General features: G+C 38.8%; 1 protein-coding gene across 2 annotated transcripts in view; it reads left to right on the top strand.

The window, feature by feature from the left end:
- Positions 1-12,971, top strand: part of thsd7ba (thrombospondin, type I, domain containing 7Ba) — a 518,989-nt gene that overhangs the window by 425,798 nt on the left and 80,220 nt on the right. For both annotated transcript variants that reach the window (XM_061926051.1, XM_061926050.1), the window contains exons 18-19: positions 8,947-9,091; positions 11,531-11,646. In XM_061926051.1, coding sequence (XP_061782035.1) covers positions 8,947-9,091; positions 11,531-11,646 — 261 coding nt within the window. The remainder of the gene's footprint in view (positions 1-8,946; positions 9,092-11,530; positions 11,647-12,971) is intronic.

Raw genomic sequence — 12,971 nt, 5'->3', positions numbered from 1 at the left:
CGTATTTTCCGCACCATAAGGCGCCCTGGGTTATAAGCCGCGCCTTCAATGAACGGCATATTTCAAAACTTTGTCCACCTATAAGCCGCCCGGTGTTGTAAGCCGCATCTAACTGCGCTAAAGGAATGTCAAAAAAACAGTCAAATAGGTCAGTCAAACTTTAATAATATATTAAAACCAGCGTGATGTGGGCGCGCACGGAGTCGTATATCAACATGGACGAAGCTGCGTGAAAAAAGCCACCCGGCCTCTTCGCGTAAACTTAAACTTACCTTAACCACTCGCTCATCTTTTCTTCATCCATCCCTTCGAGTTAGCTTTTATGATGACGCCGGCTGGAAAGGTCTCTTTTGGCAAGGTCTTCCTTTTGAATATCACCATGGGTGGAAGTTTCTGGCCATTAGCATGGCAAGCTAGAACCACAGTGAAGGATGACTTCTCATTCCCTGTGGTGCGAATATTCACCGTACGTGCTCCCGTTGTATCCACAGTGCGGTTCACAGGAATATCAGTTGCTGTGAAATAGTAATCCGTGTGCGGATGGAGAGATTGCGTCTTTTCATGAACCGGATCCCTGTCGTTTAGTAGGAGCCATTTTGTGGTCTTTACAGATGTAAACACACAAAGGAAATAAAACGTACGGTAATATCCGCGCGCTTTTTCTTCTTCTACGCGGGCGGGTGGTTGCTTACAGTAGAAGAAGAAGCGCTTCCTGTTCTATGGGGGCGGGTGCTTACCTTGGCGGTTGCTTGCGTAGAAGAAGAAGCGCTTCCTGTTCTACCGGGAAAAAAGATGGCGGCTGTTTACCGTAGTTACGAGACCGAAACTTTATGAAAATGAATCTTAATATTTATCCATATATAAAGCGCACCGGGTTATAAGGCGCACTGTCAGCTTTTGAGAAAATTTGTGGTTTTTAGGTGCGCCTTATAGTGCGGAAAATACGGTATGTATTATTGTGTTGCATAAGGATGGTGAATAATGGACAACATTCCAAAAAAAATGAAATGAATTAATGAGTAACATGTATTAACACTAATTAGTAGAGCGTATGAAGGTCTCGGCACAGCACGTAGCTCACTGCGATGACATCATTTACGTCTCATCTTGTAGCTTTAGCTTGAAGGTGCAAAGAGAACAAAGTATCCCGCCGCAGTCGAACGTGCAGCTCTGCATACAAATAAAGCCCGGCGACGTAAAAAAAAGTGCAAATAAAAGCTGACTTTCAATTTGGAAAGGTAAGATTGCTGAATGCACGACGTGCACCGTTGTGCCTTTTGTAGTTCTGCACCAGCTCAAGTAGTTCTGCTGCAGGACCAAAGTATGTGTTGCATATCCTGATTAGGGCTGCAAAGGGGTGGAAAGTTTCCGGTAAATTTCCAGAAACAAACAAAATCGTGTCCATGTCTTACATAAGGAGTGTAAATGATGAGCAGTTCCCCTTTAAGCTGCGGTGCCGACCTGCAAGGCACGCACAGCCACTCGTTCATTGAATTGCATTTGATGAGAAAATGTCTGCCTGCTAAAAAGCAAACAGGGGAAGCAACGTTAATGCGGCGAGATTCAAGGCTCACGGCTAAACAACTGTCTTCATCCAGTGAGACGATAAGCGGATATGACACGAGGATGATGAACAGGTCGAACAGGAATGAAAAGCTTGCACGTTGCCAATGATTGTCATTAGTGGTGGCCGGGACGGTGAATCTGAGATGGGGGCAGTGACGTGCGGTGAGGTTGATGGCTGGTGAGGCACTGACTTCATCACAGTCAGATTTACAAACATATGAACCCTAAAGAGTATCTTATTCACCATTTGATTGGCAGCAGTTAACGGGTTATGTTTAAAAGCTCATACCAGCATTCTTCCCTGCTTGGCACTCAGCATCAAGGCTTGGAATTGGGGGTTAAATCACCAAAAATGATTCCCGGGCGCGGCCCTGCTGCTGCCCACTGCTCCCCTCACCTCCCAGGGGGTGATCAAGGGGATGGGTCAAATGCAGAGGACAAATTTCATTACACCTAGTGTGTGTGTGACAATCATTGGTACTTTAACTTTACACATACAAACTGTAGCACACAAAAAAGCACATTTAATAAAAAAAACGTTATTATGGTCTTACCTTTACTTATAAAATAAATCCATGAGCCGCTATTGTGCTGGATTAATGCAATCCCTGACGAGAGTGTTATATCAACTAAAGCCCTCACTTCAACTTTCCACGTGCAAGATTGAATCTATTTAAAAAAGTGTAACCGAGGGTTTATAAATGTCGCCTATACTGTATGAAACTACAAAATAACAAACACGGAGGCTCCGGTTTACACGAGGACCACTTTATTTACCTTCTTTCAAAAACTTCCGCTCCACTCCAACGTGTCGTCACTTCCGCTCTTAGCGCCTTCAAAATAAGAGCTCAAGGCATATACTGTATAACAGCGCATAACAGGAACTTAACATCACAAAGAGGAAAGCCCATAAAAATAGGTTACAAAAGTTATTTAATAAGAAGCCAAAAAGTGCAAAAACAATAATGTTCGTGTTGGAGGAGTTGTGAATTAGGTACACCTGCATTCTGCAGGTGTACCTAATGTTGTGGCCCTACAGTCATTCACAACTCCTCCAACACGAACATTATTGTTTTTGCACTTTTTGGCTTCTTATGAAATAACTTTTTTAAATAGATTCAATCTTGCACGTGGAAAGTTTAAGTGTGGGTGTTACGGCTACTCTTGCGCAGTGTTGGGACTAACGCGTTACTTTGTAACGCGTTATTTTTTATATCCAGTAACTCAGTTACCGTTACTACATGATGCGTTACTGCCTTATTTTACGTTATTTTTTAGTATCGACTAGAAACAAGCGCTGCGGTGTCGTTCTTCTGAATCTTCCTCTGTCACACGCCGGAGAGAAGACAAGAGGCGTGTGTGGGGAGGGGAGGGACACACGTGATCCGCGGTTTGATATCCATCCATCCTATTTTCTACCGCTTGTCCCTTTTGGGGTTGCGGGGGGGTGCTGGAGCCTATCTCAGCTGCATTCGGGCGGAAGGCGGCAAGTCGCCACCTCATCACAAAAAAAAAAAGTTGTTGGCACGTTCAGTCCACACACAGCGTGGTCATGGCGAGCGGAGTAACGGAGGAGCTTGAACGCCCTGCGCCATTGAATTGGTGTGTTTATAAGTGCAGACGAGGGTTTTAAACACATGCTGAACGTGCTTGAGCCACGTTAAGACACCCCGTCGCGCACCTACTTCAGCGATAAGATTGTGCCAGATCTTTATGAGCAGGAGTACAAAAAAGTTGTGGATGAACTATCCCGAGCATCATCTGTTGCGCTCATGACAGACGGGTGAACGTCCAGCGGAACTATAAGCCCTCACTTCATCACAGCAGACTGGGAGATGAGAAGACACGCCCCCTCTACGAGAGTCACCTTGCGCAGGTACTGACACAAGCAGTGGAGGAATGGAAGATAAAGATATCCCAGTCACACGTGATAATGCCAAAAATCTAATAAATGCAGTGAATGAGGCAGGACTGGGACCACAGATAGGTGCTTTGCACATGTAGTGAATTTGGCATCACATCTCAGTCAATAGGATGGAGCGCCTCCTTGGGAGGATCAGGAAGGAGGTTTCCTACTTCCACCCAAGCACAACAGCTGCTCATGTGCTTAAGACAAAGCAAGAAATGTTAAAGCTGACTACTCATAAAGCTCATACATGATGTCCCAACGAGGTGGAACTCCACTTATGATGTGTTGGAGCAGCAGGCAGCTATATACTCTGCATTGACCCACAACACCCTGAAGACAAATGTCAAAGACATCATCACCCTCTCTGATGATGATGTGAGAGTGGCAGAGGAGGTCCTCCAGGTGCTTAAACCCCTCAAAAGTGTTCCATCTCTACTGAGCACTGAAACTTCACCATCTGTGTCAATGATCCTGCCACTGAAAACAAGGATTCTACAATCCATGTGCTCCAAGTGTGGAAGACAGCAGCATCACTCCAGATGTCAGGCTTTATTTCACTACCTATGTTTCAAGGAAGATGATGTTTCTTCTTATGTTGCACTTTAAGTTGTTTTTTATTAATGGTCATTGGTCCAAGTTTAAAGAAAGGAGGAATGCCTTTTTATGTTGCACGGTTTTTCATTATGTTAAAAGGAAAATAAAAATGCATGTCAAGTTGATCAACAGATTGTATTATTCTCCAGTGCAATAACAGTACTGAAATGAAGGCTAAAAGGGCATTAATGGGAGATTTAAAAAAAAAAGAAGAAAAAAAAGAAGTAACTAAATAGTTACTTTTCACAGTAACGCATTACTTTTTGGTGTATGTAACTGAGTTAGTAACTGAGTTACTTTTGAAATGAAGTAACTATTAACTGTAACCTACTCAGTGGCCTAGTGGTTAGAGTGTCCGTCCTGAGATCGGTAGGTTGGGAGTTCAAATCCCGGCCGAGTCATACCAAAGACTATTAAAAATGGGACCCATTACCTCCCTGCTTGGCACTCAGCATCAAGGGTTGGAATTGGGGGTTAAATCACCAAAATGATTCCCGGGCGCAGCCACCGCTGCTGCCCACTGCTCCCCTCACCTCCCAGGGGGTGATCAAGGGTGATGGGTCAAATGCAGAGAATAATTTCGCCACACCTAGTGTGTGTGTGACAATCATTGGTACTTTAACTTTAACTTTAACTTTAACTAGTTACTGGTTTTCAGTAACTAACCCAACACTGCTCTTGCGTTCAAAAAGTTGGACAATATCGGATATCGGTCAAAAAAGTCATTTTCGGACATCTCGACTTTGCAACCCTAACTGTGAATGATAAACAACATTCTTTTTTTTTTTTTTAAAGTGCAGTTCCTCTTTAAGAGGAATAAACAAGCTCCATTCAGTGAGTAAAAGGTAATTCATTTTCGGACTCCGCTTCGGTATTTTAGAAGTAATGTTGCCGCTGACAAGTGGAAATATAATGGCCACTCATCCAAGAGTATTTCCAGAAAGCACACAAGATGCCAGTCATTTTATTCCAGTGCTCACTATCACATGATCAGTGCCAAATAGAAGGAGAGCGATGCCTTCTGCACGCTTCTCATTCCGAGCGTGTCGCAGACTTAACAAGCTATTGTTTGTATACTCTGACACCCGACAAATCCTTTTTTCCCGTAGTATACAAATTACGTGAGAGCGGAAACTCTTTGGCAGCCTTTCATCTGTCGGGGGGGGGAACAGGCAGATTGCGGGACCGCGACGTTGTCATGTACAGATGGATTTGTGCGTTCCTGTGACAGTTGGTGTGAAAAGTGCTGTTGATTAACGAGCCTCCCACTGATGAGCCTCATTAGGAGGTGACAGTGATTGACGAATCAGGACCCGGCGGATGAAGGAAGCTTGTATGCAAAGACCCTTTTTTTCTTTAGCATTTTTCACTCTCGTGGTGAATTCTTATATTTGTATCGATGTGTTATTTCTGGTCTTGTCATCCTCGTCCGGGCAGCAGTGCGGCGGAATCAAAAGAGACGTCGGTGACGCTTTACTGAACCATAAATTGCTTTATTAGAAGCGAATGTCATTATACAGGACTGCAGTTCCTGGAGGAGGTCAGGTCATACTTGCCAACCTTGAGACCTCCGATTTCGGGAGGTGGAGGGAGGGGGGTGGGGGTGGGCGTGGTCGGGGTGGAACGGGGGCGTGGTTGGGGACGTGGCTAAAAGGGGAGGGGTATATTTACAGCTAGAATTCACCAAGTCAAGTATTTCATACATATATATATATATAAATATATATATATATATATATATATATATATATATATATATATATATATATATATATATATATATATATATATATATATATATATATGTATATATATATGTATATATATATATATATACATATATATATATATATATATGTATGTATATATATATATATATATATATATATATATATATATATATATATATATATATATATATATATATATATATATGTATATATATATATATATATATAAGAAATACTTGACGTTCAGTGAATTCTAGATATATATATATATATTTATTTTATTATATTTATATTTAATTATATATATATATATATATATATATATATATATATATATATATATATATATATATATATAAATAAAATACTTGAATTTCAGTGTTCATTTATTTACACATATACACCCACATAACACTCATCTACTCATTGTTGAGTTAAGGGTTGAATTGTCCATCCTTGTTCTATTCTTTGTCACTATTTTTCGAACCATGCCGAACACCCTCTCCGATGATGCATTGCTGTGTGGCACGCACAAAAGTGCTTTCATCAAATGCACTAGATGGCAGTATTGTCCTGTTTAAGAGTGTCACAACATTGCTGTTTACGGCAGACGAACTGCTTTACGGTATACAAAAAAGTGACTGCTGTTGTTGTGTGTTGTTGCCGCGCTGGGAGGACGTTAATGAAACTGCCTAACAATAAACCCACATAAGAAACCAAGAACTCGCCCTCCATCATTCTACAGTTATAACGTCATTGGGCAGGTACGCTTTTTTATATTGTGGAGGACCTGAGTCCGCCTGAATTTCGGGAGATTTTCGGGAGAAAATTTGTCCCGGGAGGTTTTCGGGAGAGGCGCTGAATTTCGGGAGTCTCCCGGAAAATCCGGGAGGGTTGGCAAGTATGGGTCAGGTCAAGAAATGAGGCCCTCCTCTTCACTTGGAGAAGCCAAACCATCAGTTGTTATATGTCATGATCCGTGGCCGGATCATAATAATAATAATAATTAGGGATGTCCGATAATGGCTTTTTGCCAATATCCGATATTCCGATATCGTCCAACTCTTTAATTACCAATACCGATATCAACTGATACCGATATATACAGTCGTAGAATTAACACATTATCATGCCTAATTTGGACAACCAGGTATGGTGAAGATAAGGTCCTTTTTAAAAAAAATTAATAAAATAAAATAAGATAAAGAAATTTAAAAAAAATTCTTGAATAAAAAAGAAAAAAAAACAATATAAGAACAGTTACATAGAAACTAGTAATTAATGAAAATGAGTAAAATTAAGTGTTAAAGGTTAGTACTATTAGTGGACCAGCAGCACGCACAATCATGTGTGCTTACGGACTGTATCCCTTGCAGACTGTATTGATATATATTGATATATAATGTAGGAACCAGAATATTAATAACAGAACGAAACAACCCTTTTGTGTGAATGAGTGTGAATGGGGGAGGAAGGTTTTTTGGGTTGGTGCACTAATTGTAAGTGTATCTTGTGTTTTTTATGTTGATGTAATAAAAATAAAATAAATAAATAAATACAATAAATAAAACGACACCGATAATTTAAAAAATGATACCGATAATTTCCGATGTTACATTTTAAAGCATTTATCGGCCGATAATATTGGCCTGCCGATATTATCGGACATCTCTAATAATAATAATAGATTTTATTTGTAAAAAGCACTTTACATTGAGTAAACAACCTCAAAGTGCTACAGTGTATTAAAAAAATACAAATAAAAAGATAATAAAAAATAAAAACTGGAACAGCCAAATAGCTATAACTAGTATGCATATATCTAAAAAAAAAAAAAAGGCTTTTTTTAAAAAAATAAGGGTTTTTAAGCCTTTTTTAAAAACATCCACAGTCTGTGGTGCCCTCAGGTGGTCAGGGAGAGCGTTCCACAGACTGGGAGCGGCGGAGCGGAAATCCCGTTCTCCCATTGTTCGTAGCTTTGTCCTCGGAGGTTGGAGGAGGTTAGCCTGTCCGGAGCGGAGGTGTCGTGTGGAGGATTTGGGGGTGAGTAGTTCTTTGAGGTAGAAGGGGGCATTTCCACGGAGGCACTGGTGGGTTAGTAGGGAGACTTTGTATTCAATCCTGAGTGGAACAGGAACCCAGTGAAGGGATTTGAGAATTGGTGTGATATGGTCATATTTCCGCACTCTCATCAGGATCCTAGCAGGACTATTCTGTATGTATTGCAGCTTTTGGATGTTCTTGCTGGGGATTCCGACAAGAAGTGCGTTACAGTAGTCTAGGATCATGTTTGGTTTAGGTATGTTCTGTTAGTTTTGGACTCCCTTAGTTCCTGATTGTGCATCTCTTGAGTTTGTTACCATGGCTACTGAAGATTTTCAGCTGCCTCTGGTGTTCGGGACGCTCACCTGTTTGTAATCAGAGACATTATTTAAGCCGGTCACTCGGTCTGGCTTCATTGTCCAGCATATATATATATATATATATATATATATATATATAATGTAAAAAAAAAAATTATATATATATATATATATATATATATATATATATATATATATGTATATATATATATATATATGTATATATATATATATATATATATATATATATATATATATATATATATATATATATATATATATATATATATATATATATATATATATATATATATGAAATACTTGACTTGGTGAACTCTAGCTGTAAATATACTCCTCCCCTCTCAACCCCCAATCACGCCCCCGACCCAACCACCCCCACCCACCCCCGCACCTCCCAAAATCGGAGGTCTCAAGGTTGGCAAGTATGAGTTAGACACAATATATGATTATACAAAAATGCAAATGTATTGACGCTGGTGATATCGCCTCGTCTCTGCTCTGTCTGCGTCACGGCAGTGTCCGTTCTTGGCAGTCAGCAGGCCGTTCCTGGACACAAACACTGATACCAGACTGGCTTGCAATCTTTTGGATTGCCAGCTTTGCACAGACAAAGAAAAATACCACTTCAGCATCAATTGACAATAAGTATAGCAACGGCCCTTAAGGATAAAAGTTGTGTGATAATATATACATCATTATTCTAAGAAGCGTAACGTTGTTGTTGTTGTTGTTGTTGTTGTTGTTGTTCCCTCTGCACATGCAGCAATGCGACCAAGGCTCGGAGAGAAACCGGAGCCGACATTTACTCCGCCCCCCCGCCGCGGAGGGCGCCACCTGTCCGGAGATGGTGCAGTCGGAGAGCTGCATCCTGAACAGCACCTGCTTCACTTACCTGTACCAGGTCTCAGGTGGGAAGGTTTACCCGGAGAGAAAAACAAGCTCATTTTCAATTTAACAAGCGTTGAAGTTGGCGTCATATAGACAAAAGTATTGGGACACCTTGCCGCAACACCGGTGGTACCCAAACTACGGCCCGCGGGCCACCGTGTTCAGTTTGGGCCAAGGGACGTCACGCGATTGACAAGAATTTGAAATATCTGACAGTATAATTAAAGCAAGCCTGCCGCCATCTTGCTGACATCATCGATAATTCAGGTTGATGACCGGGAATTAGACCAGGGGTCGGCAACTCAAAACGTTGAACGAGCCAAATTGGACCAATAATACAAAAAACAAATCTGTCTGGAGCTGCAAAAAATTTAAAGTCTTATATAAGTGTTGTAATGAAGACGACACATGATGTAAGTGTCTATATCAGCTATATTAGCCTACTATCAAAATTACTTTAAATGTCTTATATAAGTGTTATAATGAAGACAACACATGATGTAAGTATCTATATTAGGTATAATATAGGTAATACAAGATGCAGGAGCTCAGAGTACCAAGGAACTGGCCAAATGTATGGAGAATCGGGATGACTGGAAGCAACGATGGAAGACTCGTCTGAGGATGACCTAGAGAGATAGCCTACTATCAAAATTACTTTAAAAGTCTTATATACAGTAAGCATAATGAAGACAACACATCATGTAAGTGTCTATATTAGCCTACTATCAAAATTACTTTAAAAGTCTTATATAAGTGTTATAATGAAGACAACACATCATGTAAGTGTCTATATTAGCCTACTATCAAAATCACTTTAAAAGTCTTATATAAGTGTTATAATGAAGATAACACATCATGTCAGTGTCTATATTAGCCTACTATCAAAATGACTTTAAAAGTCTTATATAAGTGTTATAATGAAGACATCACATGATGTAAGTGTCTATATTAGCCTACTATCAAAATCACTTTAAAAGTCTTATATAAGTGTTATAATGAAGACAACACATCATGTAAGTGTCTATATTAGCTTACTATCAAAATCACTTCAAAAGTCTTATATAAGTGTTATAATGAAGGCAACACATGACGTAAGTGTCTATATTAGATTTATTAGCCTACCATCAAAATTACTTCAAAAGTCTTATATACTGTAAGTGTTACAATGAAGGCAGCACATGATGTACAGTAAGTGTCTATATTAGATATATTAGCCTACTATCAAAATAACTTTAAAAGTCTTATATAAGTGTTATAATGAAGGCAACACATCATGTAAGTGTCTATATTAGCCTACTATCAAAATGACTTTAAAAGTCTTATATAAGTGTTAGAATGAAGACAGCACATGATGTAAGTGTCTATATTAGCCTACTATCAAAATCACTTTAAAAGTCTTATATAAGTGTTATAATGAAGACAACACATGATGTAAGTGTCTATATTAGCCTACTATCAAAATCACTTTAAAAGTCTTGTATAAGTGTTATAATAAAGACAACACATCATGTAAGTGTCTATATTAGCCTACTATCAAAATCACTTTAAAAGTCTTATATAGGTGTTATAATAAAGACAACACATGTAAGTGTCTATTTTAGCCTACTATCAAAATCACTTTAAAAGTCTTATATAAGTGTTATAATGAAGACAACACATCATGTCAGTGTCTATATTAGCCTACTATCAAAATCACTTTAAAAGTCTTATATAAGTGTTATAATGAAGACAACACATCATGTAAGTGTCTATATTAGCCTACTATCAAAATCACTTTAAAAGTCTTATATAAGTGTTATAATGAAGACAACACATCATGTAAGTGTCTATATTAGCCTACTATCAAAATCACTTTAAAAGTCTTATATAAGTGTTATAATGAAGGCAACACATGACGTAAGTGTCTCTATTAGATTTATTAGCCTACCATCAAAATTACTTCAAGTCTTATATAAGTGTTACAATGAAGGCAGCAGATGATGTACAGTAAGTGTCTGTATTAGATATACTAGCCTACTATCAAAATAACTTTAAAAGTCTTATATAAGTGTTATAATGAAGGCAACACATCATGTAAGTGTCTATTTTTGCCTACTATCAAAATGACTTTAAAAGTCTTTTATAAGTGTTATAATGAAGACAACACATGATGTAAGTGTTTATATTAGCCTACTATCAAAATGACTATGTGTTGCATGCTGACGCAAATATATATATATATATATATATATATATATATATATATATATATATATATATATATATATATATAGTCTGCAGTTTTTTAACCTAATGCGGCCCCCAAGTAAAAAGTTAGGACACCCCTCTGCTACCCATGTACAGTACAGGTGTTTTTATTGTGTGTGTGTGTGTGTGTGTGTGTGTGTGTGTGTGTGTGTGTGTGTGTGTGTGTGTGTGTGTGTGTGTGTGTGTGTGTGTGTGTGTGTTTATTGCAGAATGGAGCACATGTCGGCTGAGTGAAAATGCCGTCTGTGGTCAGGGTTCCAGGCAGCGACTTCTCGATTGTGTCCGCAGCGATGGGAAGATCGTGGCGTCGCAAGCGTGTGAGCAGGTAACATTTTTGAAGCTCAAGGAAAGTCTCCATCCAATGGGACGTACGGACTATCCCACCAAATTAGTGCCTTTTTTGTTGTTGTAACTACCTCCAAATAATAGTACTTCTCTGAAACTCTAAAAGCTTATTGATGCATCTCAGGCAAGTGATTTATATCAAGACTAAGTTACATTTAATTTTACCCTTGTGTGGTGTTCGGGTCTGTGGGACCCGATTTCATTTTTTTATTAAAAGAAAAATGATACAATTAATTAATTTTTCAAACTGAGACTCACTGACTTTGGCTCATTTTCTGTGAAGAACATATATCAGAATACATATTTAATCACCACACACATAGACAACGTGGTGAAAAAGGCACGACAGCGCATACTTGCCAACCCTCACGAATTTTCCGGGAGACTCCCGGAAATGTCCCGATTTTCAGCCGGAGCTGGAGGCCACGCCCCCTCCAGTTCCATGCAGACCTGAGTGAGGACAGCCTTTTTTCACGTCCGCTTTCTCACGATATAAACAGCGTGCCTGCCCAATCACGTTATTCCATACGAGGCGCCGATGAGCATAGTGCAGATGGAGAAGATCTTCTCGGCGTCCGTGTTGGCGCACACGTTGCCAAAAGCCGACGCTGGTCAGGCTGCTGAGGGTGAAGTAGAGGGCGGCGATGTACGAGCTGCGCACCGACGGGCCGCCGGCCGTGTTGTTGACGTAGGGCATCTCCAGGCGTTTGCCCAGCTCATGGAGCCATCCTTGGGGAAGAGACGGGAGGACAACAGGGTGACAAGAACTAAATCATCCAGACTAGAGATAAATTGTATTATTATCTTTATCTTATCTAAAAATAAATATATTTATTAATTTTAAAAAAAAAACTAAATACATTTTTACTATATTTTGCTAAAAACATCAAAATTAATTGTATTTTATTTGTATTTTTTCTGACTCCTTATTACATCCAGCCTTAGAGTTATACATTAAAATAAACATATTTGAAATAATTAATTTGAAATGATCATAATAATTCATTTAAAATGACCATATTTAATTATTAAAATAATTGCTTGTTTATCAACAACTTTCATCAACATCTCCTTTGTAAAGTAAATCTGAACAGCCGATATGGGCATCTACATCAACTATATGATTTGCCTGAGAAGCTGGACAAGACAAAAATAAATACATAAAATAAAATAAAAAATAAAAAAAAGATTTATTTATGCAAGTTTGAAGTATCAATTACCTAAACACAGTTTTGTTTGCATATTTTCAGGATGTAGATATATATATATATATATATATATATATATATATATATATATATATAT

Source organism: Nerophis lumbriciformis, linkage group LG31, assembly GCF_033978685.3.
Source record: "Nerophis lumbriciformis linkage group LG31, RoL_Nlum_v2.1, whole genome shotgun sequence".
Classification (NCBI taxonomy): Eukaryota; Metazoa; Chordata; class Actinopteri; order Syngnathiformes; family Syngnathidae; genus Nerophis; species Nerophis lumbriciformis.
Note: the sequence above shows the minus strand (reverse complement) of the source record. Positions and strands in the feature narration are given on the sequence as shown.